Consider the following 26,021-nt stretch of genomic DNA (forward strand, 5'->3'; position numbering starts at 1 on the left):
GTCAGTCCTTCCCGAGACAGTCTGCGAGTAAGACGGCCTCTAAACCCAAGAAGCAAGCCTGGAGTGCTCGGCGCCCTTCTTCCAAGCAGGAAGATAAACCTGCGGCCTGATGGGACGGGCCTCCCTCTGGGGGACCTCAGAGTGGGAGGCCGACTTCTTCTATTTGCCCAGTGCTGGCACAATACCACCACGGATGCCTGGGTTCGAGAAGTGGTCTCCCAGGGGTACGCCCTGTCTTTTCGGCACAGACCACCCCACAATTCCTTCTCAGGACAAGACCAAGGCGTTACAGGTTCAGGAGGCTATAGAGTCCTTGCTGAAAGCAGGGGTCATTGTTCCCGTTCCTCTATCACAACGAGGGACGGGGTATTATTCGTCTCTGTTTCTGGTGCAGAAACCCAATGGTTCTCATCGCCCTATCCTCAACTTGAAGTCTCTGAACAAATTCCTCAGAGTTCCCAAGTTCAGGATGGAAACGTTACGTTCCATCTTTCTGGCGATGGAACCGGGGGATTACATGGTGTCTCTGGACATCCAGGCCGCCTACCTCCATGTTCCGATAGCATCTTCACACCAGCGGTATCTGAGGTTCGCTATCCTTCAACACCACTATCAGTTCCGGGCGCTACCCTTTGGTCTCTCCACGGCACCGAGGGTGTTCACGAAGATTATGGCGGTCATGGCCGCACATCTTCGGAACCAGAATGTACGGCTGCTGCCGTATCTGGACGACCTCCTGTTGCTGGCGAGCTCCCCGGAGGTACTGCTTCAACATCTCCACCTGCCGATCGCTTGCCTGCAAGCACACGGGTGGTTGATAAATTGGAAAAAGTCCTCCCTGATTCCATCACAGCGGATGGTTCATTTGGGAGCCCTGCTGGATTCGCGTCAGCAAAGGATCTTCCTGACTCCGGAGAAGGTCGCCTCCCTACAGCTGCGGATACACAGTTGCCTGAGCCGTTGCCGCCTGTCGGTCCATTCGGCTATGAGAGTTCTGGGGTCCATGGTGTCGACATTCGACATGGTGGAATTTGCCCAGTTCCATTCCCGGCCCCTGCAGGGGCTGATTCTATCAGAATGGAACGGGTTACCTCACCGGATCCGCTCTCAGGTGCTGGTGTTGTCTCCGGACGTTCGGCAATCTTTGGCTTGGTGGCTTCAGACAGCTCATCTGGTCGAGGGGCGCCCATTTTGGATCCCGGACTGGGTCCTGCTGACGACGGATGCCAGTCTCCGGGGTTGGGGGGCAGTGACCGGCTCTTTGTCGCTTCAGGGTCGTTGGTCAGCGGAAGAAGCACTTCTCCCCATCAACATCCTGGAACTGCGGGCAGTATACAGGGCCCTGCAGTCGTCCGGCCCCGCTCTTCACGGAAGGGCGGTACAGGTGCAGTCCGACAACGCCACCACGGTGGCGTATATCAACCACCAAGGCGGAACTCGCAGTCAGGCAGCGATGTCGGAGGTGTCTCGTATCCTGACTTGGGCGGAGGGTCACATTCCGGCGATCTCGGCGGTCTTCATCCCCGGAGTCCTCAATTGGGAGGCGGACTTCCTCAGCCGTCACGACGTGCATCCCGGGGAATGGTCGCTTCACCCAGAGGTGTTTCAGCTACTCGTGGACAGGTGGGGACTGCCGGAGCTGGACTTGATGGCCTCCCGTCACAATCACAAGTTGCCCGTTTACGGGTCAAGGACAAGAGACGCAGGCGCAAGTCTGGTGGACGCGCTGTCGGTGAAATGGACGTTTCACCTGGCGTATCTGTTTCCTCCGCTATCCCTGCTTCCTCGGGTTCTGCGGAAATTCAAGCAGGACGGCGGCATGCTCGTGCTGGTAGCTCTGGCGTGGCCCAGACGTCCTTGGTACTCCGATCTCAGGAGTCTCTCCATCGACGCTCCGTACCTTCTTCCTCAGCGTCGGGACCTGTTGTCTCAGGGGCCCTGCCTTTACCCGGATCTGGGTCGGCTGTCTTTGACGGCGTGGCTCTTGAGACAGCCGTCTTGAGGTCTCGGGGCTTCTCCAGTTCGGTTATTGGTACCATGCTCAGGGCACGCAAGCCTGCTTCAGCACGGATTTATCACAGAGTGTGGCACACTTACTTTCAGTGGTGTGAGTCCAGACATTATGATCCTCAGGTGTTCCGAGTTTCTAGGATCTTGGAATTTCTTCAGTCAGGATTGGATCTCGGCTTACGCCTTGCATCTCTGAAGGTTCATGTGTCCGCCTTGTCCGTGTGGTTTCAACGGCGGATTGCAATACTACCAGACGTTCACACCTTTTTCCAGGGTGTTCTCAGGATCCAGCCTCCCTTTGTGCCTCCTGTGGCTCCTTGGGACTTGGCGGTGGTGCTACGGGTCCTGCAGGGTCCTCCGTTTGAGCCTCTTGAGGCGGTGGAGCTCAAGTGGCTGACATTTAAGACGGTTTTTCTCCTGGCAATTGCTTTGGCCAGGAGGGTGTCTGAATTGGGGGCGCTTTCCTGTCGCCCTCCTTTCCTGATTTTTCACCAGGACAGAGCGGTGCTCCGCACTCGTCCTGAGTTTTTGCCCAAAGTGGTCTCGAAGTTCCACATTAATCAGGAACTTGTTGTGCCAGCTTTTCAGTCCCCTGATCTTTCAGCTGGTGAGACTTCCTTAGATGTGGTCCGGGCGCTTAGAATTTATGTAGACCGGACGGCTTCGGTTAGGAAGTCTGATTCCTTGTTTATCCTCTTTGGTTTTCACAAGAGGGGTTGGCCTGCCAACAAACAAACGTTAGCCCGTTGGCTTCGTTCCGTTATTTGTGAGGCTTATGCACAAGAGGGTTTACCTGTGCCAGCCTCTGTTAAGGCTCATTCCACTCGTTCTGTGGGTCCCTCTTGGGCTGCTAGACGTGGCGCTTCTGCTGTTCAGCTGTGTAAGGCGGCCACTTGGTCTTCTATTCAAACGTTTTTGAGGTTCTATGCGTTTGACACCTTCGCCTCTCAGGATGCTTCCTTTGGGCGCCGGGTGCTCCTTTCAGCACAGGAGCGTTCCCGCCCTTAGTTGAACTGCTTTGGGACATCCCCAAGGTCAACCCTGTGGACCCCCTATGGACCCTGAAGTAGAAAACAAGAGATATGGTAAGAACTTACCTTTGTTATCTCTGTTTCTACGAAGTCCATAGGGTCCACAGGGCGCCCGCCCTGACGCACCTGGCTTCACATGGGCTGTGTGGCTGGTCACCGGTTTTCCGTCTCCTATTGCTGTGAGTATGGTTTCTTGTGTGTTCCAGTCTTCCTTCTCTCTGTTCCATATTCTCCTCCGGCCTAGGCTGCTTACCAACTGAGGTGCCTGTGGCTCGGGGGCGGGGTATAGAGGAGGACCCAAGTGCATCCTGGGAGCTAAAAGCTTAACTGTGTGGTGCCCATGGATCCTGTTCCAGCTATAACCCCAAGGTCAACCCTGTGGACCCTATGGACTTCGTAGAAACAGAGATAACAAAGGTAAGTTCTTACCATATCTCTTGTTATGCATTGCCCCCAGTAGTAATCCCCCCCCCTATGCAGTGCCCCCAGTAGGTTACCCTCTATGCATTGCCCCCCAGTAGTTTACCCCCTATGCATTGCCCCCAGTATTGGCCCACCTATTTGCCCTTTAGTGACCTGGGCCTAATGCCCCGGTCACTCTCACCTTCAATTGGGCCTAATGCCCCCTATGTAGCCCGGGCCTTGTGCCCACCTATATACCCACAGGCCTATTGCCTGAATTTATCCCACGGGCCTAGTGCCCGCCAACCCTGGTGGTCTAGAGAGGGGTTAAATAACCGGCCCAAGGCCGTCTATCCGTACAGTGGAAGAGGCTGCGGCGGGGAGCTTTATTAGCTCTTTTTCTTTCCACCCCCGCAGTCCTCTTCGGTCCTCAGCTTCATTCTTCTCCCGCTGGCCCGTCCTGGCCAGCGGCGCCGCCTCTTCCTTTCTTCCTCCTTGATCGCGCCGTCTTCTGGCCTCTTGCATGGCCGCCGGGAACTGTTGCCGCGCTGCTCTTGTCTTGTCTTCGGGAGGTCTTCACTCCTCCCCTCCGCCGCTGGTACTGAAGTGTCCCGCTCAGCTGCTTCTTATTCAAGATGCCGCGAGTGGGCGGGGCTATGACGCGGCGAGCCGCGATTGGCTCGTCGCGTCTGCCTCCTATCGGCTGCTGGACCGCGAGCCATGTTTGGCTTGCGGCCAGTGCCAAACACCTGCCGCCGCTTGGCTTCCGGGCAGCGAGCTCCGCTCAGCTTGCGCCCAGAGCCAAGCTTCTCCCGCCACCACTTTACCGCCAACACTGGTGGTCCCTTCACCAGGTACCCGCAGCGGTGGCTTACCCGGCGCTGGGAACAAACACACTGTCCCAGCGCCGGGCACGGATGCTGTGCTGATGCTGGCATCAGACACTTGATCCCAGCATGGCTTTCCACAGCAGCAGCCAATGAGTCTATCTGACTCTTATTGGCTGCTCTAACAGACAGCGTTGTGTCTTTCTCAGGGGGACGCGCTGTGCTGCAGCCAGCTGTCAGGGATTGGCCACAGCAGAGCGAATCCCCGGGGATCCGGCTTCTTTAAAAAAGTGAGTCCCCGGTGCCCAATATCGGATAAAATACGCGCTATAGCGCGTATTTGTGAACACTGGATCTCCTTCTTAACTATAGCCCAGCTGTAGATCGTTTGGTTACACATTATTTGTGATAACAAAATTAGAGGTCATGGGCATCCAAGACACATTGATGAGTATGTCGAGCAAAGGCTAGCCAGACGGGTACACCATCCCACAGAAGATCTACTGCAGCACAAATTGCTGAAAGAGTTAATGCTGGCTATATACACAAGCAAACACCAAAAGGGTGCTGATAGTGTACTCATTTAGTATCCACAAAAATGTGTTTTTTCAAATATGCATTACATTAAACGGGAATGAAAGCTTATCTGTGGTTTCTTTAAACTTTCCGTATCAAAGCAAATTAAACTTCGACCTGTTACAACGCCGTTTCACCAGAAAGCACCCAAACAAGAAGGCATTAGGCCACTCAGTGTAGTATTTAAAAAACTTTAATATAGAAGTCAAATTAATGGTTCAAATGCATATAACAAGACCTTTATGAAGACACAAAAGAAGCAGCAGTCCAACCTCACCCTAGCCATGGTGCGAATGCTAGGGAAAAATATAAAGGATAAAGGTATACAGTATGTCTGTCATTCCACAATTGCTCTAAATTGCTGGACAGGATGCCTTTCCAAGGCTTAAATTGCCAAATGCACATACTTCTGCTCCGGGCGGCAGGAGTATGTGTCAATTTTCTATGTATGTAATTTCATGTCATTAAGACCAAAAAAATCATATATTGCAAAGTATTGACTTTTCAACAGAAAAAAAATGCATCGCATAATTATCGGCATTGGTCCAGACTGCTTTAGGCTTTTGATTGAAATTTATAAGGTAGATATTTTGTGTTTCCAATTTGTCTTTTTCTGTCCATTTTACAGGCAACAGAAACAGGTCGCTTGAGATCAAAAATAAATCCGAAAGCTTTAAAAGACCAATTGAGAGACACCGTGAAAAGACTGTAAGGCAGTTTAAAAAGCTAGAAAAAGTTAAGAACGTTGCCACTGAGCAGATCAACCGATTCAGTAAATCTAACACAGATGTTTGTTTAGATGCTAAGAAATCCTCTCTTTTTACCCCGGCTCCTGATGACAGTATGATTGAGAAGAGAATAAGCATGTATGAATCACATGCTCTAAATCTACTGGCAGACTTGGCTCTAAACTCATTCTGTTCCGAAAGCTTTAACTATATACAGGGTGAGTGTGTAGCACATAAAGATGAACCAGAGACCAAGGAGATGGCCAATACAGGTGACCATGCCAGTTCTCTAGAACATCCACATAAGGACTGCAGCCTCTCTGTACTTCCTAGTTCTGCATCCAAGGAGCCTGAACAAATATTGGATGGTGACAAGGATAAGCCTAAAAATGGTAGTGATGCCAAGCAAGGGAACATTACATCCCATCGACGTATGGAAAACAATGAAAAACAAACCTCACAAAAATTTAATGTCGCAGCTGCAAAGGCGAAAGCACGGAATAATGCCACAAGTAAAATTTGTTTGGAGCATTCGTATTCTCAGCTTCCTTTAGAGGAGATTTCAGATAACACCTCAAAGGAGACCAATGAACATGCTGTTCAGAGCGTAGCTGAGCCATCCGTCACAGCTCCCACTGCTCAGGCGGTGGTTGAGAAGCCAGTAAAAGCGTCCCTACCAGCGAAGATTTTGCTTGTGGCTAATGAAAAGTTGACTCTGCCTGTGGTTAACCCACGAATCGTGTCAAAATTGGAGGACAAATTTGTTATTCATTTCAAATGGGATGCAAAGTATGATTTTGATTTGGACAGCAAGTTTACCAGTGATCCATTAGAAAAAACTATAAACAGGGCACTACATGGGTAAGTAGTATCTAATTGAATATTAATCTGTTTATTTATTATTATGCAGATGTTCTATGTGTTGAAGTTATTATTTATTTTTAAGTTGAACGAATTGCACCCTTGACCTCAGTAGTTCACAGTAAGATAGGTATTATATCTATGGAACCGATAATACACCATGATACTGTCCTGGAAACAGAATTATGCTGTCAGTTTATTCTGTTCCTTTTGTGTTGTGTATGTGTAGCAATATCTTATTGATGGAAAAGCCGCAGGCCCAAGTAGAGTTCTCTAGTTTCCACCGCTAATGGCAGTGGTTGCACATTTATAGGCAAATCCTTCTTAAGCAAATGACAGTGTTTTAATGGATGACTCCTGATAAATGACACATTGGCTTCAAATCTTGTGTTCTGCGTCCAGTTTGTTTTTTCTACTATTAGATACCATACAATTACATAATGCTAATTCTGCTCGCACCTCCATAGCCTGCAGCAGATATTGGCTCTCAGGCACAAAGCGTGAAGCCACTAGAAACCGTCTTGGCGGTAGCTCGTCTGTAATTGAACTGGCCCCAAAACCTAAAAAAAAAACAAGTTGCCTTTTTATAAAAGAGCTACCAATAACATTCACAAATAATATAGCTAAAAGTTGATTGAGTTGTAATGTTAATCAGCATATACAGCTGTGATTGTGTGGAAAGATTTGTTTCTTAAGCTGGGTACACACCTTACGACGGTGCAATGCGGCAAACTATGTACCGATATGTAGCGTGCCATACACACTACATGATCTGCTGTATAACAATGCGATGTATCATAAGTCAGAGTATTACAATATATTCAGTCATGTTATTAGAGCTGGAGAACTGAAGACCTTGAATCCCCCCCCCCCCCCACCCCCCCCGAGCTGTGGTCTGCTTTGCAAGCCATCTCCCTAACTTCGAATAATAGGGTACAGGTTATATGAATGAAGGTGGGGTTCTCCAAAAGTGAACAAGTTCTTTAAGTGGATTCTTAAAATATAGTAATGTCTGACTGACTGGTTATTATCCTAATGTGGTTTAGTACTATAATGCAAATCTAAAAAGGAGCTTATGGAGATATTTTAAGCTAGCAACCCACATGCTTATCTTCTAGCGACTAGTTTGTTGTCCAGTTTGGCTTGGCACGTGGATAGCCAGGTCAGATGAGATCTTGGGACCTTCGTCCGGATCACTTCCAGTTGCATTGAATTGCATTGCAGCCTGTTAGTGTGGGGGAAAATGTGACTGAACACACGGTCTGTCAGCCGTTATATATTCTAAAAGTATTTTATGCCTGATTAATGACACAGTTCTGATGCATGTTGGGACCTGCGATATTGGGCTGGTTGATCAATGTTTGCTACCATATGATCTCTTTGGTGAGCACCTTTTACAATGCGTTGACACTGCACAAATACATTAGCGTAAATTATTTTATTTATCTTTTATGGGATACATTCCTATTTTACATCTTTTATATTTTAGAGAATGGAACCACCACTTGAAGGAGAAGGTGGAAGATGTAAAAATCATCCTGCACATGTGGTTAGCTCTGTTCTACAGCAAACCTAACAAGCAACTGAACTGCAGTTCACGGAAAGTGGTGGAGCACAGCAACCCTGCAAAATATGTCTCCATCAACACTGTTCTTGACCCATTTGAGTTTTATGAAATTGTGGAGTCTGATGCTATTGAGCTCTGTGCTGCAGATACTGAGAATACCAGTGCAGTTCCCCTTGTGGGGAAAAAATCTGAAACACCTAGCCAAGGAAAGGTGCATGAGCATTCTTTATTGCATAAATTAGAGAAAACTCAGAATAAGAATCGTCCAGAAGATTTAAGCATTGAGTACAGCATACCAACAAAGGTAAGGTGGCTTTAATATCCTACAAAGGTTTACAGTGGGTGCATCCAACTGTAACTGGATGTGCTTACTGTGCCACTCTGACTGGGCGAGGGGTTTTACAGATTTGTCTAGTGGTTCTACATACTGTCAGTAACCTGCATTACTGTCTGCTCCTATTGTAGGAGAATAAGCTTCTTCATCAGTACCTGGAAATCTTTACTTTTGGGTAGTGTATGTAGCTGCTGCATTTGCAGATCTTTCCTGGTACCCCCTCTCCCTACCTCTTTCCTCTTTGTTCACCGTGTTGACCCCTTTACCTATTACTCGCTTTAGATCAGTGCTGCAAAATAGCAGGCAGAGAATTGATTTAGGACCGAGGATTCTCTACTGAACAGACGAGGGACAGATTGGAGTGCTAGTCTTATATGTAGAAGAGTAGTAGTATTGTTTGTTGGAACATCAGAGCTCCAGTCCCTGCAAATGGGAAAACATAGTGGCAGCATTATGCCATCAGATATGCTGCAATCTTCACTGAACCATCAAAATGCGTTTTTAATCTATTTGTTTACACACAATACATTTGCAGATGAAAGTTTGTATATTAGCTGCACTGTGCCCAACATTTAAATTTAAGCTATGTCTCGCAGGCGTGGAGGTAGGGCTGACCTGGCCCCACCACCTTTTTGCACAATTAGTTCAGAAACATTATGCACAGTTAATGTGGGCACACACCTATCGAGTGATCTGCAGATATATCTGTAGATGATGGTTGTACATATACACTGCACGACTATCATCTTCCAGGCAGCCCCCCTCCCCGCAGCTTCCGCTGCATGTGTACGAGCATTCTGCAGACCACCCGTACACACTTGCCGATTGACAGTTATATCTACAGACATACAGTATCTGTCCATCGGCTGTGCAGCACAGCCAGTGCGATATCTCTGTGAACGACATCGTTCACAGACATATCGTTGGTACACACTGGCCGACGGGCACCAATATGTTCAACAACCTGAAAAACTGGATAATTTGTCTGTAAAATTAAGTAGTATTGGTAGGGTGTGGTATGACATTCTGAACGTAGACACCAGAAGGTAGACAGGTTCTGAATGCAAACAGTCAGAAGCTTGTCATGGTCATTGTTTTTTTTTTTTGTCATTTTGGCCTAAACCCTAACCCTAAAAATAACAAAAAAAAAAAAAAGTATGTTGACATTTTGGTGTTGACCTGTTAATTGTTGACATTCTGGACGTGTTGACCGTTTAACTATGGCAACATAAATGCATGTCTACATATTGCTTGATGACCATGTCGACATTGACTGTCGACCTTCTAAATGTCGACAAGTCGACCTGGTACCCTATTTGTAGCCTAGTTAATAACTTAATGCTAGTTTGTGGTTTCCAAAATTCTTATGGAAGAAATACACCACTGTATCACACCAATGGTAATTGGAAAGATTTATTTTTTTATATTATTCTAAGGTTTTATAAGCATTCAGTTTTGCACCCCAGTGAAAATTTAAAATATCAAACACTCATTCCTTGATCTTAATCTCCAATGTGCTTGTGGAGCAGTTATAAATACCACAATGACTGTATGCAAGTAAATTGAAACTGTAGCATTCTTTGGTGCCATTGTTGCCACCTCCTCTCCCCCATTCACACCCGCTAGTGTGGCTTAAAGACCAATATGCTGGGCTTGCTGCATATTTCATCATGTACACACAGCTTTCAAAGATCATTGACTAAGGGGGCTATCCAAGTAGCCGCAGCTAGTTACCTCACACGGGGCTATCCAATTAGCCCCTAAGCCGGCACTTATCAGTAGCGTTCCCGCTAGTCTGTTTTAGCGTGGCGCGGCGCCCTGCCCTCCTTCTGGAGGGCAAAGAGCACCCTGCCCTCCAGGAGGAGGGCAAAAAGCGCCCTGCCCTCACAGCCTGCGGGTGCCGTTCTCACCCGCGGCACGCAGTGTCCCGCGGGTGTAGAAACATGCGGTGTCCCGGTCACCGCCGGAGAATAGGCGCCGTGCGCATGCGTCCGGCATCTATTCTCCCTTTCTGCAGCGCTTGGGGGCTGCCCGGCATGTCCGTAAGCGCCGGGCACGCCCCCAAGTTTGACGAAAAGAGGATGCGTCTTATGGACACGCCCCCTTTTCGTGACCACGCCCCCTTTTCGGGCCCTTAAGGTTGCTCTCTCTAGCTCCGGCGCCCTGCCTGCCGCCGGAGCTAGAGTGAACACTATATCAGGGATATTGTTTCGCCTGCTTCAGGCAGGCGAAACCAAATCCCAGATAGGAAGGTGTTTTCCTCCTGACCGCTATAGAGAAAATACATGATCCTATGTATTTTCGTGAGAAAAACAGAAAATTTTCGCCCGTAATAAACAGAGTTTAATTGGATAGCACGGTAAAAAAAAAATCTGCAAAAAATAAGTGTTTTTTTTTAAGGGCGAACATTTTTTGGAACTAATTGGATATCTCCCTAAATCATTAAGTAAAAATAGCCCTACTCTTAAAAGTTTATGACCTCCCATTGATTCTCTCTTAGTTAAGGTAATCTATAGAGAGAGAGAGAGCGAGAATAGAAAGGACGGTAGTCTGAAATGCAATATTGATGTAATATATTTTAAATAAACGTTATAATCCATTTATAGTTAAGATTTTACTTATCTGTGCATTAGGGTTTTATATTTACTTTTTATAGTTCTGATAGTCTGCCATTAAAGGATTAAATAAGATCTTTGACTACCACACCAAAAAATCTGCATAATATGTCATTACAGGACTATAATATAGAATTGGTACGTGAAATCTTCCAAACGTGTAAGAGCAGTGAAAGTGCATTTTTCACAAATAGTCTTCTTACAACTGTGAAGTGCAAAATGGCAGAAACGAGCAAAAGTGCTCCCCAACCTACAAATTATATGAAAGCAATCCTTGGTGCCAGTGTTCCAGCTACATGTTACATCAGTGACACTAAGCAGTCTAACAGTGAAGTAAATGATAAATCTGAGAATTGTGTGGATATTGTTGGTGGTTCTTCTGAAAAGGTAAATCCTCAATGTGTGTCCGACAATTTAGGGTATTGCAGATCTTTTGTCGCCAAACTTTATAAATCCTATTATTTGGAGATATATGTGTGTGTGTATGTAGGGTTTCTCATTCACGTCCTTCATTACCTTAGATGATAACGTAATTCCCTGTGATATTTATTTTTATTTATTTTTTTGCTTATTTATGTTCTCTCTGTATTTGTCTATTAGAAATATTTAAAATGAATTTATAATATGGTTATTATAGGAATGTACCTCCTATTCACGAAGTAGTGATTGAAAGCTTAGCTTTAGTAGAGTGCCATTATTTTATTTTTTATTTTTTTTTGCAATTTTCATTCCATTGTTATGGTCTGACCCACTCCCCTCATCAACCTAGATTTTTTTTTTTTTTTGCTTCCAGCTCCCATAGCATTCTAAGAGAGCTTTCTCATCTATATTTTACTTAAAGCCTTTTTGTTGTATAATCTATGCTTCTGCCTCTTGCTACTAGTCTCCTTTTCGGCTTCCCTACACTTTGGGAGTAGATTTACTACGCACGTTTTGTCAAAACAGATGATAATCTGCTGCTTTGACCGATGATTTTAAAACGGCAATAGAAACAGATACCATGTTCATTCCATCATTCAAATTCGCCGATGATCGGCAGCTTTGACCCACGCCTTAGTAAATCTGTCCCTTGCTGTCTTTTCTGTTTAATTCGCCTGTTTGCTGTCACATTTATTGTTCAGTCTGCTGCTGCCACTATAAAGCCGGGTACACACTGGAGCGATGTCTGCATATCGGGCACATGTCTAGTGTGTACCGACTATGCGCATCCCTGCTGGACGAAATCTGGGTCCTTCCGTTGTCCGTGCATGTGCGGATGACGGAGCAACCCAGCGGCTGGTGCCGGCAAGGTCAATGGTGCTGGTGAACGATATATTGGACTGGTGCTCACCAGATGGTGCAGTGCGTACCAACCGCCCGATATATAGTTCATCAGCACCATCGGGTCTTGCATCGGGAGGTTGGCAGGAGTGTACCCACCTTTAGACTTTTGACATGTGTGTCGGGATGTAGTCCACCTCCCGGCGTGTGGGATTCCAAAGGTCAAAATACCGGTGCCGGCATCCCGAAGGTAAGTATTGGGTTAGGGGGAGGATTAGGTTTAGGATGCAGGGAGTGGGAAGTTAGGTTTAGGCACTGGGGGGGAGGTTAGGGTAAGGGTTAGTGGTAGTATACTTGCATAATGGTGTCGGGTGTCTGCTCAGAGCCTTCCAGGGGCTTTCATTTATTTTTCATAAAGAAAAGTGGAGTAGGAATTAGATACAAAAAATATTTATCATTTTGTTTTCAAAATTTAGACCATTCTGTTTTCTGCATTTTTCCCATTTCCAAAACTGCATTTTATTTTTTGATTACATCGCTGCTTCTGTTTTGCCGCCAGTTATCACGATCTTTCCCTCTGCCCCAATTTTACGCTTATCTTAGCCTTCAACCCTCCTCTCCCCTCTGTGCCCATTTACTAGTTAATTTTTTTTTAATTTAGCCATGTAGTCTGGCTACTTTTGGCAATTCTCTCTCTGTTACACCATTCATCCTGTGTATTTATTTTTTTATTTCTACATCATATTTATTACTGTTACTGCATCATCACCACCTACTGACCTGTTTATCTCTGTGAATATGCCACTTCACTTGGTGATATTGCCGCTATACCGTCAGCTTTCACCTCTGCCATACTTCTCCCCTCCTTCTCCATGCACTTTGTTTATTTTCTGCTTCCTCCGCTTTCTCTTCCCTAACCGCCCCACTTCCCTCCTAAGCCACCTCCTGCTTGTTCTTTTTCCAGCGTCCCTCCTAGTCCACCACAATCTCATCTTGTTCCCTGCTGTGTCCCCTACTTACCGCCCTGCTCCCTCTCACCTTTTCTCTTTCAGTCCGTCACCTTGCATCTTCTTTTACCCATCTACTTGTAACCAAGCCACACTCATCCTCCTCTCCCACTCTATCATCTTCTCCTCTCTTTCGTGCCTTGTGGAATGTCAGGTGTATGTATAATAAAGTGGCCTGTGTCCATGATAATTTTATCTTTAACTCCCTTAACCTCTTCGCTATCACTGAGACTTGGATTTACCACTCGGACACCTTCTCCCACTACTATTTCTCTTGATAGGCTAGTTTTTCCCACATCACCCTCCCTGGAGAATGGAAGGGTGGTGGCGTGGGTATCCTCCATTTATCGAAGTGAACCTATCAAGTTATTCCCCTTTTTCTTTTCATTTAAAATCCATTCTATCCACCTCTTCAACGTGGTCCCTCCTCTATTTTCCTTTGGTCCTTGGTTTCCCCAGATTCTCCCCTTATCTCTTTGACCTCCTCTCCCTCTAACTAGGGAACTTTAATATCCCTATTAATAATGCATTGGATTATTCTTCTAAAGTTCTCTCTGTCTCTTCCTCCCTTGATTTCACTCATTTGACCTTTCACTCCAGTGGTCACATTCTTGTCCTGGTCTTTTGTCACAGTTGCTACATCTGTTTTCACCTCTTCCCCTTCTCTCTGACCATCACATCATCTACCTATCTATCCCTTATTTCACCTCTACCATGACTAACCTCACTCATCAGTTTTGAGGTCTTCAATCCTGATTTTCCTTTTTTCCTCCTTTCTTGACTTGCTTTTTTTTGCCTAACTTGCTTTTCCCTCTACAACTTCACCCTAACCTTCCCTGTGAACTGTGAACCTGATTCAGAGCCAGACGCTATTTGCGCTCGCTCGTTCAGAAAAAGGGGCAGGATATTTAAATTGAGCGCTCACTCTTTGCAGTCTGTTGACGCCTCTATGTCTGAGCGAGCGAACGAAATATGCGCTCGCTATTTTGTAAAGACGCCCCCTGGCCGTTCGCATCATACGTCATCTCCGCTATTTATTAGATTAATTGAGTACATCGAAAGGCGTCTGAACTGCTCGCAGTGCTTGTGGTTGGATTTTCCTACCGCAATCATGCGAACAGTTCAGGCTAAGAAACAACCAAGTGACGTGGTCGATGACGCTGCTTTGTTAATTATGCACTCCCATTAAACGCCCGTTTTGACCGTTTGGCACGCCTGTGTTCGGATCTCCACTCCCCGTTTTCAAGCACCTTCCCCTGTTACCATCGACAAATGCCTCATCCTGTCACTCAAATTAGCAGGCATTCGCTATTTTGCGAACACACGATTTCCGACCGCACTGACTGGTTGGCGCATGCGCATTACGACCCATACGCATGCGCAGATGTGCGAACATCGCTCGGAGCGATCGAGTGGCCGCTTACGAGCGGCTCTGAATCAGGCCCTGTGTTGCCACGGTGATTACTCTCATTTTCTGACCGTTCACACCCCAACCCTGGCACTCTAGACTAACCTGCTGTCTCAGTTGGAGAAAATATTGTTGACTCTGATTAAATTATTGCACTCCTTACAGCTCCACTCTTTCCCTCTCCAAACAATCTTGCCCACACACTGGACGACTCCCATACGATATGATGTCGTTAACGATTTTTACTTGATCTCCCTGGCAGCTCCCCGGCAGTCCTGGACAAACAGTATCTTGTATAAACTGTGCAATCTGACATACAATCTGACCAAGGACCTTAATCTCGTTAACGAGATTGCCAGATCTTAATTTCTGTAGGTAAGATCTGAGCATACGACCCGTGGGACCGCGCTTCGTATCGTTATCGTTCCTGGAAGCTGCACGATTTGCAAGTTTTTGACCGATGTATCGTTTTCGTGCTAATCGTGCCTAAATTTGTCCAGTGTGTGGGCACCCTTATTCCAAATGTCTTACCTCCTCAAAATTCTCGAACATCTTCCGCCTCTTCGCCATCTTCAATTTCCTCCTCTGCCCTCCCCGTCATCCTCTTCCATCTTTCCTCTTGGCCCATGATTTTGCTACTTGCTTTTCATCCAAAACTGCTACAATCTGTCGGGACATTTTCCTTCCAAAATCCCTCTCTTGTTTCTTTTCCACCTAGCCAATGCACATTTTCCTCCTCCCTCTCCAACACTGGCAATAAAGTCCATTACCTCCTCTCGTCTCCTTCACACTTCCTCACTTCCTCTCTCTCATTCTTGCACCCACTTTGCCGCCTCTTTAAAATCTCTGTCTCTACTGGCACTGTCCGTTCTTCCTTCAAACTTGCCCTTGTCTCTCCAAAGCTTAAAAAGCCCTCTCTGGATCCTGACTCCTACTCTAACTACTTCTTTATTTCTTTTCTCTCTCTTTTCTAAACTCTTGGAATGTCTTGTCTTCCAATGCATTTCCTTTTTCCTTTCCCTCCACACTTTCATTTGCTTTAACCTAGCTTTCACTGCCTCCATTCCACAGAAGCTGCCCTCACCAAGGTCACTAATAACCTTCTCACCGCTTAATCTAAGGAGAACATCTTCACACTTTGACACAGTTGTACACCCTTTCCTCCTTCAAACCCTCCACACTCTTTGACTCCATGACACTTCCTCTCATGGATTTTATTTTCTAGCAGTTCCATCTCTGTCTGTAGATCCCCTCCTCTTCCAGTTGTTCTCTAAGGACCTTTTCCTGGCCGTCTTTTTTTTTTTTCTTTTACTTTCTCTACACCTCCTCCCTTGTGATCTTTACAGGTCCTTCTACAATATATGCTGATGATACACAAATCTGTTTTTCTTCCCTTGACTTTTACTCCTCCATTCTCTTTCAAAACTCCAACCATCTCTCCTTCACCTGTCCCTGGATGTTTCTTAAACTCAACATGTCTTAACTTACTCTCTGTTTCAAATGCTATCCTTTCCCCTGTACCTCAAGTCCCATTGCTTGGGTATCATCCGAGACTCTTCGCTCTCCTTCACTCCTCCACATTCATGTTATCTCTCAAACCTACCGCTTGCATCTCTGTATAATCCAAATCTTGCTCACCCTGGAGGCTACTAAAGCTGCTATTCATGCCCGCCTTGAAGTGCAATCTCCTACACACAGTTCTTCCACTTCTACCCTCTTAATTCTATCCTAAGTGCTGCTGCTCATCTGCTCATCCTGTCTCATCGCTCTGATTCAACCTCTGCTTCACTGACTTCCTGTCTCCTACATAATGCAGTTTAAGCTTCTAACACCCTATTTCAAAGCACTGAATTGCTACTCACCCTACTACATCTGTCCACCTCTCAGCTCATTCTCCTTCTGGTTCTCTTAGCTCTTTCTTTTGACTGCTGAATTCCTCCTCTCAACACTTTTCAAATGCTGCTTCCCTTCTCTGGAACTATCTCCCTAGTCTACTAGCCTACATTGTTTCACACGTCATATAGTAGTTCACCAGATCACATCTGCTGTTCTGCACAGCAGATGGGACGATGCAATGAATGACACGGTGCAGCATGTAACGATACATTGTGCCGTTGCAAAACGCAGTATGTACGGTGCGCATGCTGGTCTGACGGGCGACATCGTTAGTGCAGGCCATTCTGCCAAAAGCAGCATGGCCCCCACCGTCGCTGCTGGCATCCTGAAGTGTGTACGCAATTGCCGATGCCGACATCCCGCTGGGTCCTGCTGCTTACGAGGTTGGTACACATTAGACATCGTCTAGTGTGTACCGGCCTTTACTGGTAATAATTGTCACTTAATTGTCTTGACAGTTTTGATTATTTTTTTTCCCCAATTTGTGCTGTCTGTCTAAACTTTTTTAAAATTTGTCTTGATTGTGTAAATTGTGTTTATGTGCAAGTGATTGAGTGGTGCTGCGCTTATAATGTGAAAACAGAGGTATTGGTATGGCAGAATGATGTAATCTAGACACGTGAATTACTAAACAATAAAACTCATTTAATTAAAAAACTAATCATACAATATATAACAATGAAAGTTATCACATATAGATCAGTGTGTAAAATAAGGTATTCTATAAATCGCTGTTTAAAAATGAGATACTGTAAGTAAATGGAATCTCGATATACACAATAAAGCTGTCTGATTTATACATCACCTATGGTAGCTATACAAAGTCTTAACGTTGCACTAATGGTTAAATATGCTCCAAAATGGTTTACTTGCATATGTCCCAAATTACCAGTGTAATATCCGATTTGTATACATACAAGCTGGATATTATTCTTGTAATCTGGGAATTGTTTAGCAATTCACGTTTATTGATGACATCATTCTGCCACTATATGTTCACATTATAAGTACAGCACCACTCTATTACTTGTATTCGGTTCACTTTTCTTGTTAGAAAAGTATTTTAGTGAATGTCCACAAAGTCATAATCAGGGTGCTGCAGCTGTTTTACTATATGTTTTAATTATATTTCAGTATTGATCCTTAATAAATTTGACCTGTATGGTCATTCATTAGCGCCTGGACTCTGGTTTTTGACTAGAGGCATTTTTTGTTTGTGTAACGATCTCCTCCCAGTACAATGGTTGGGGGGCATGGATTAACGGTAAGGTGTGAGCTTTAATATAGGCTGGGGTTGAGTATAATTGTGCTTAATGGCCATAGTGCCACAAATATGGCAAACACAGCTTCTTAGGTTTATCTGTAATTTGTGGAGAACAAGAGAATACAGCTAGGTCTATGTTCAATTAAACAAATATATGTTTTGAGGAAATCCTCCATGAATTTAGTCTACTGGGGATTCTTAAGGAGAATGCTGTGTGTTTCTGATAGCCATGGTGAGGCACCATCATTGCATTCATAAACACATGGCAGAGTACAAAAAGGAATATTGGATTTAGGTTAGATTTTTTTTCTTTAAAACCGACTGAAAAATTCCAAACTATACAATGTTTCTATTCCTCATACATACTTCCTGGCCAAAACTGAGCTGACTCTTATGAAGTGCTCTCTATTATCAGATGGAAAACTAAAGTCTCTACAAACCATTTTCCTGTAACTCCACTTATAATGGTATAAAAGTATGGATCTAATCTCAAGCGCTAGTTAAATTATACAAGTATTTCCTTACCAGTGTTCTCCCCAGAATTTTTTTCCAGCCGGGTGGCATCAAAAAGTAGCCGGGTGGGGGCCTTCGCAATTATGCGCGCTGGGAAAAGGGGTATCTCCCTTACCAATCCAGCCCGACAGGTCTCAGGCTGCTCCCCCACTAGCTGTCAGTCAAAAGTGCCCATTATGCAGTGCCCCCTGCATTTGTGCCCTTTATACAGTGTGCCCTGTAGTTTAGCTTTGCCCTTATGCAGTGCCCCCAGGCTGAAGTAGTTCCCCTATGTAGTGCCTCCAGACTGGTCCCTTATGTAGTGCCCCCAGGCTTAAATAGTGCCCCCAGACTGGCCCCTTATGCAGTACCCCCATGCTTAAATAGTGTCCCTTATGCAGTGCCCCCCTATACAGTGCCCCCAGTAGCAGCCCCCCCCTATACAGTGCCCCCAGTAGCAGCCCCATGATACAGTGCCCCCAGTAGCAGCCCCATGATACAGTACCCCCAGTAGCAGCCCCATGATACAGTGCCCCCAGTAGCAGCCCCCTTTATACAGTAACTCATACTCACAAAAGAAAAAAAAAATAGACAACTTGCCTGATTCCTGCTCCAGCCGACGACCGCTGCTGTCCGCTGCTCCCGGCCCACTCTGCACTATGGGAGAGACGTCATGATGTCTCTCCCATCAACTGCTGCGGGGGGAGCCGGAATGGGAGCTCATGAGTGAGCTCTAGCCGACTCCCTCCGTGGCCGCAGCAGCCAAACAGAGTCTTTATGACTCTCATTGGTTGGCTGCACTGCTATGACAAACACACAGCTGCCGCTGGCGGCTGTGTGTTTGTTTCTGTGTAGGGCAGACCGCTACTCTACACTTGTGGGGCCCTGGGGACACTAGCGGCGGGTGCGGGCCCCTGTGCAATGCACGGGCTGCACCGCCGCTAGTTCTTAGTGCAGCTCAATGGCCGGGCGGTGGGGGATTTTTGCCGGGGCAGACCGCCTGACAAATAAAACGTGGGGAGAACTCTGCTTACTGTGACGATGTTGCACCAAAAATACATACAGTCTGCCAATGTTAATGTGGATAAATTTAATATACGGTAATATAAATCAACAGACTGAAAAATACAAGGTTAAAAGACGAGTAGTTATCCACAATTTAAGATATTCAAATAACAGCAAATGGTCTCACAATGAATAATTGTATAAAAATATAAATATTCAAATAGCAGCAGAGTATCTCTTCTGCTATTTGAATATTTGTTTTTATACAATTATTGTGTGAATAACAACTCCTCTTTTAACCTTGTATTTTTCAGTCCGTTGATTTAGATTATATTAAATTTATGCACATTAACATTGACCGACTATGTATTTATGGTGCAACATTGTCGCAGTAAGGAAATACTCATATAATTTAAGTAAGAATAGCTGTTGAGATTAGATCCATACTTTCATATTGATTTGTGTATTTAGGTGTGGGTACACCTGTTTTTGATCTTGGGCTGCTCTCTCCCTTACAACACTTGCAGCGCTTCCTGGTCACCTCTACATATTTTCCACTTATAATGGTGGTAACAAGCAGCCCCCAGGTCTCATCCTGTAGGAGGAGTGCAGTTAGTAAGATATAACATTGTAAATCTGCTTTGAATGTCCTAGCAGAGAGTTGGTGGACCTCATTCCCCACAGAGTAGTTAAGGACATTAGCATTCTACCGTGTGCACATTTAATTGTGTAGGTTCTTTTTGTTTTGTTGCTGACATTGTTGTAAATAATACTTAAAGCTTTAATGTTAGTATATGTAGTATTATTTTAATCCGCTACATTATATTTTCTAATTCTAGATAAGTTACAAAGGTAATGAACATGAATATTACAAAAAAATCCCCATTGTAAATGAAACCCAACGGACGGGTGGTTCAGAACATGCCTGTAAAATTTTAAACAAAGATGCAGAAGAAAATAAAGAAAATGCTCATTCCTCTGGAATTGTCAGCCATACACAAGCTGAGTCTTCAACGTTACATAATGTAAGATTGTCTCAAGAGAAGCCCGAAGCTACAGAGAAGACCAAGTTACGGATAACCAGGGACTATTCTTGTACTGAAAAGAAGAATATTGTAAATGCCGAGGTTACAGGTGTCTTAAATATTGACATTACAAATGACAATCAGTCATCTATTGGCCTTTCCACCCAAAATGATGGACACCCAAAACAATTGGATAAAACCGATCAATATTCTTATGAAAGAAAGAGTCTTTTGGATGCCAGGATGCAACTTACACCCAATGTTGACAAGCATGGCTCTACTCCACCGATTTCTGAAAACAAGGATTCGCTAAAGGCCTCCGTTTTACCTCTGCTTGATGTAAATGAGATTGAACAAGTTGATTCTGCATATCTTGCATTACAGAATGCAGAAGGCAAAGAATTGGTGAAAACTGATAATAATTCAACTTGTGATTTGAGTGAAGGTTCATCCCATCATATTAAACCTATAAATTCTTCTGGTTGTATGGATATGGGCTCCAGCATCACTGCATCAGTGGATGGAAAGGTAATTATGTTGCTTACACATTACTCTACTCTCAATGTGCAGTCTAGACCAGAATTAGCCTGTAACTGTCCAGCTATTGGCACTAGCTTTAGTAACCCAGCAGCTGGCAAAACATGCTTGGTGGTTCAATACCAGCTGGAATGTAGCTGTTTGCTTTTTGTGTGATTTTTAACCCTTTCGCTGCTGAGGGTTTTCTCACCCTTTTGCTGAGGTCACCTTTCCAAAATAGTAACATTGTCTTTTGATCACCAGACAATAGGTACTAAATGGGCCGATAGCAGTTCACAATCTGGCTCAGCAGCTTTATCAGAGGTACATTTTTTATTTTTTTCTACTTCAGGGTCCATAGGGGGTCCACAGGGTTGACCTTGGGGTATAGCTGGATCTGGATCCATGGGCACCACGCAGTTAAAGCTTTAGCTGCTCCCAGGATGCACTTGGGTCCGTCCTCCTCTATACCCCGCCCCCGGCCACAGCACCTCAGTTTGAGTTGGTGCCCGGCCGGAGTCGGGTCACCTGCGCAGGGGGGCTGCAGGAGCAGCCCCCAAAAGCTTTCTATTTTTATTTAAAAAAAAAAAAAAAGAGCCTGTTAGATTTTTATTTTAAAACAGAGGCTCTAGTGTGGCAGCGACGGGCTGTCTATGCAGACGCCCACGCTGCCGCTCTCCTTCCCCGCTGGCGCCGCGACGCCAGTACTGCACTGGGGATCGCGGCGGGAGGCCAGAGTCCATACTAGCCGGACTCTGGGTCCCTCCCTGGACTGCTGCCGGAGTCGCCGGGGAAAAGGTAAGCCGCGAGTCGCCGATTAGCGGCGGCTCGCGGGTTTTGCCTGCAGATGCAGTCCTTTGCCCCCGGTCCTAGGGGACAGACCGGGGGCCGCTAGCGGTGGCGGCGGGCTCCCCCTCTGAGGAGGAATAACCCGTGGGACCACTAGACCACCAGGGATATATGGCAAGCGGGATGCCGGCAAGCCCTGGGGTTAATATGCTAGCCAGGGGAGGACGCCTTCCCTGTCAGTGGCTCCTCCCCTCAGCTCAGCGCGCCTTTCAGCACGGAGTCTGGCGTCGCTGAGCTGCAGCTACTCGGCCACTCCTCCTCTGAGGTCTCCAGCCGCCATTTTCTCACAGTGGCAGCGCAGATCTTCAGGGAGCACGCGGACCGGTCCCCCTGTGTACCTCTCCCCTGATTAAGGACAGCGTACACAGCACTATAGCCCTCCCAGACACTGAATCTGGGCAGGTTGATTGTAGTGGAAAGGTGCAGTGAGTATATCTTCCTGCATGGTATGTGACTTTTGCTAGTGCTGCCTGTCTGTGCTTATTTTCTACTTACTGTCAGCTTATACCTATCCCTTTACTTCTCCTACAAGCCCTACAGGTGTGTGGGGGAGGGGCGTTTCTACTGACCTCACTTATATAGATCACGTATTTGTGAGGTCCGTCACATACAGTTGTGTGCTACTCAGTGCCATATTGTGGGCTGTTGTTCAGCACACCGGTGAGTGCGTTTTACTTCTACCCTGGTGCCAGATATATAATATATTCTGTCATGTCAGACGAGGAGGTTGAGCGCTCAGTGGCTCCGGTGTTGGCCTCCTGCGGACGCTGTTCTGCAGGAGTAGATAGGGAGGATTTGTCACAGGATGGCCTGTGTAGTCGATGCCAGGTGGCTCCTGGCCCATCCAGACCTTCTCTGGCGCAGGAACCACCGTGGGCGATGTTTTCTCAAGTGCTGGTGTCTATTGCGGACCGTCTGTCGGTCCCGACTGCTCTCCCTACTAGGTCGTTGTCCCAGCCGACCATCCCCCATTCCCCGGGTGTCCCGCAGTTATTGCGGAGTCCTCCTGGGTCTCAGTCGGTGGGTCCCTATGCGGGGTTGCCTATGTATATACAGGCTTCCCCTGTGCCGCAGCAGCCTGTGGTACCTTTTCAGGCCCCTATGGTGACTCCTCCACCCTGGGTGGATGTGCTCTCCAACTCCGTGCAAAATTTGGCGGCCGCTTCCTCAGCTTTTCAGTCAATGTTGCAGACTGACATGCCTTCTAGGATTTCAAAACGCCCACTCATGACACGGGCTGCTCAGGTATCGGACTCAGAGGGTTCCTCAGATGATGGGGAGGTCCCTGATGACACTGACTCGGACGCCTCGGTCCAGGAAATGGATACCAAGTCGTCCATTAATGTGCGAGCACTAGTTAGGGCGGTGCGAGCTATTCTTCTTATAGAGGATGAGGCACCGGTTCCTAAGTCGAAGTTTCCTAGTTTCAAAAAAACTAAGGTGGCTTCTGCGGTGTTTCCCCTGTCGGATCAGTTGACGGATCATATGGCGGTAGCTTGGCAGGCGCCCAGTAAGAGATTCCTTCCTCAGAAGCGGTTGGCTTCTAATTACCCCTTCCCTGAGGCACATTGTAAAAAATGGGAAACTCCACCGGCGGTGGATTCCCATGTCACCCGTTTAACTCGGGGCGCCACCTTACCATTACCGTCGATATCCTCGCTGAAGGATCCCACGGACAGGAAAGTTGAGACTTGCTTAAAGTCTATTTACTCCCTCTCCGGGGCGGTGGCCCGACCGTCCATGGCCATCTCCTGGGTGGTCAAGGCCATTGAGGGGTGGGCCAATGCATTGGAAGATACCTTCCCGGACGACGCTCCGGATGTCCAGCGGGCGTTGTTGGGACAAATGAGGGACGCTGCTTCTTACATTGGAGAAGCTTCTTTAGATGCTAGTCTGCTGACCTCGCGGGTATCGGCTGCAGCGGTGTCTGCCCGCCGATCCTTATGGTTGCGGTCCTGGAGAGCGGACTCTGATTCAAAGAAAGGTCTGGAGGCCTTACCTTTCAATGGGGAATTACTATTTGGTCCGGACTTGGACAAAATAGTGGACACCCTGGCTAAATCCAAGTCGGCCTTCCTCCCTTCGGCGGCACTGCCTGCTAAGGTTCGGAGTTCGGCTTTTCGTTCCTTTCGGGTTCAGGGTAAGGCGAAAGGTCAGTCCTTCCCGAGACAGTCTGCGAGTAAGACGGCCTCTAAACCCAAGAAGCAAGCCTGGAGTGCTCGGCGCCCTTCTTCCAAGCAGGAAGATAAACCTGCGGCCTGATGGGACGGGCCTCCCTCTGGGGGACCTCAGAGTGGGAGGCCGACTTCTTCTATTTGCCCAGTGCTGGCACAATACCACCACGGATGCCTGGGTTCGAGAAGTGGTCTCCCAGGGGTACGCCCTGTCTTTTCGGCACAGACCACCCCACCAGTTTTTCTGCACAAGTCCTTCTCAGGACAAGACCAAGGCGTTACAGGTTCAGGAGGCTATAGAGTCCTTGCTGAAAGCAGGGGTCATTGTTCCCGTTCCTCTATCACAATGAGGGATGGGGTATTATTCGTCTCTCTTTCTGGTGCAGAAACCCAATGGTTCTCATCGCCCTATCCTCAACTTGAAGTCTCTGAACAAATTCCTCAGAGTTCCCAAGTTCAGGATGGAAACGTTACGTTCCATCATTCTGGCGATGGAACCGGGGGATTACATGGTGTCCCTGGACATCCAGGACGCCTACCTCCATGTTCCGATAGCATCTTCACATCAGCGGTATCTGAGGTTCGCTATCCTTCAACACCACTATCAGTTCCGGGCGCTACCCTTTGGTCTCTCCACGGCACCGAGGGTGTTCACGAAGATTATGGCGGTCATGGCCGCACATCTTCGGAACCAGAATGTACGGCTGCTGCCGTACCTGGACGACCTCCTGTTGCTGGCGAGCTCCCCGGAGGTACTGCTTCAACATCTCCACCTGACGATCGCTTGCCTGCAAGCACACGGGTGGTTGATAAATTGGAAAAAGTCCTCCCTGATTCCATCACAGCGGATGGTTCATTTGGGAGCCCTGCTGGATTCGCGTCAGCAAAGGATCTTCCTGACTCCGGAGAAGGTCGCCTCCCTACAGCTGCGGATACGCAGTTGCCTGAGCCGTTGCCGCCTGTCGGTCCATTCGGCTATGAGAGTTCTGGGGTCCATGGTGTCGACATTCGACATGGTGGAATTTGCCCAGTTCCATTCCCGGCCCCTGCAGGGGCTGATTCTATCAGAATGGAACGGGTTACCTCACCGGATCCGCTCTCAGGTGCTGGTGTTGTCTCCGGACGTTCGGCTATCTTTGGCTTGGTGGCTTCAGACAGCTCATCTGGTCGAGGGGCGCCCATTTTGGATCCCGGACTGGGTCCTGCTCACGACGGATGCCAGTCTCCGGGGTTGGGGGGCAGTGACCGGCTCTTTGTCGCTTCAGGGTCGTTGGTCAGCGGAAGAAGCACTTCTCCCCATCAACATCCTGGAACTGCGGGCAGTATACAGGGCCCTGCAGTCGTCCGGCCCCGCTCTTCACGGAAGGGCGGTACAGGTGCAGTCCGACAACGCCACCACGGTGGCGTATATCAATCACCAAGGCGGAACTCGCAGTCAGGCAGCGATGTCGGAGGTGTCTCGTATCCTGACTTGGGTGGAGGGTCACATTCCAGCGATCTCGGCGGTCTTCATCCCCGGAGTCCTCAATTGGGAGGCGGACTTCCTCAGCCGTCACGACGTGCATCCCGGGGAATGGTCGCTTCACCCAGAGGTGTTTCAGCTACTCGTGGACAGGTGGGGACTGCCGGAGCTGGACTTGATGGCCTCCCGTCACAATCACAAGTTGCCCGTTTACGGGTCAAGGACAAGAGACGCAGGTGCAAGTCTGGTGGACGCGCTGTCGGTGAAATGGACGTTTCACCTGGCGTATCTGTTTCCTCCGATATCCCTGCTTCCTCGGGTTCTGCGGAAATTCAAGCAGGACGGCGGCATGCTCGTGCTGGTAGCTCCGGCGTGGCCCAGACGTCCTTGGTACTCCGATCTCAGGAGCCTCTCCATCGACGCTCCGTACCTTCTTCCTCAGCGTCGGGACCTGTTGTCTCAGGGGCCCTGCCTTTACCCGGATCTGGGTCGGCTGTCTTTGACGGCGTGGCTCTTGAGACAGCCGTCTTGAGGTCTCGGGGCTTCTCCAGTTCGGTTATTGGTACCATGCTCAGGGCACGCAAGCCTGCTTCAGCACGGATTTATCACAGAGTGTGGCACACTTACTTTCAGTGGTGTGAGTCCAGACATTATGATCCTCAGGTGTTCCGAGTTTCTAGGATCTTGGAATTTCTTCAGTCAGGATTGGATC

The 26,021-nt window shown here is 47.3% G+C and overlaps 1 protein-coding gene across 1 annotated transcript in view; it reads left to right on the forward strand.

The window, feature by feature from the left end:
* Nucleotides 1-26,021, forward strand: part of TASOR2 (transcription activation suppressor family member 2) — a 115,989-nt gene that overhangs the window by 34,939 nt on the left and 55,029 nt on the right. The window contains exons 10-13 of the mRNA XM_088468704.1: nucleotides 5,475-6,435; nucleotides 7,925-8,306; nucleotides 11,072-11,338; nucleotides 20,123-20,836. Coding sequence (XP_088324830.1) covers nucleotides 5,475-6,435; nucleotides 7,925-8,306; nucleotides 11,072-11,338; nucleotides 20,123-20,836 — 2,324 coding nt within the window. The remainder of the gene's footprint in view (nucleotides 1-5,474; nucleotides 6,436-7,924; nucleotides 8,307-11,071; nucleotides 11,339-20,122; nucleotides 20,837-26,021) is intronic.

The sequence above is a fragment of the Taudactylus pleione genome, unplaced genomic scaffold (assembly GCF_031769625.1).
Source record: "Taudactylus pleione unplaced genomic scaffold, aTauple2 ptg000086l, whole genome shotgun sequence".
Lineage (NCBI taxonomy): Eukaryota > Metazoa > Chordata > Amphibia > Anura > Myobatrachidae > Taudactylus > Taudactylus pleione.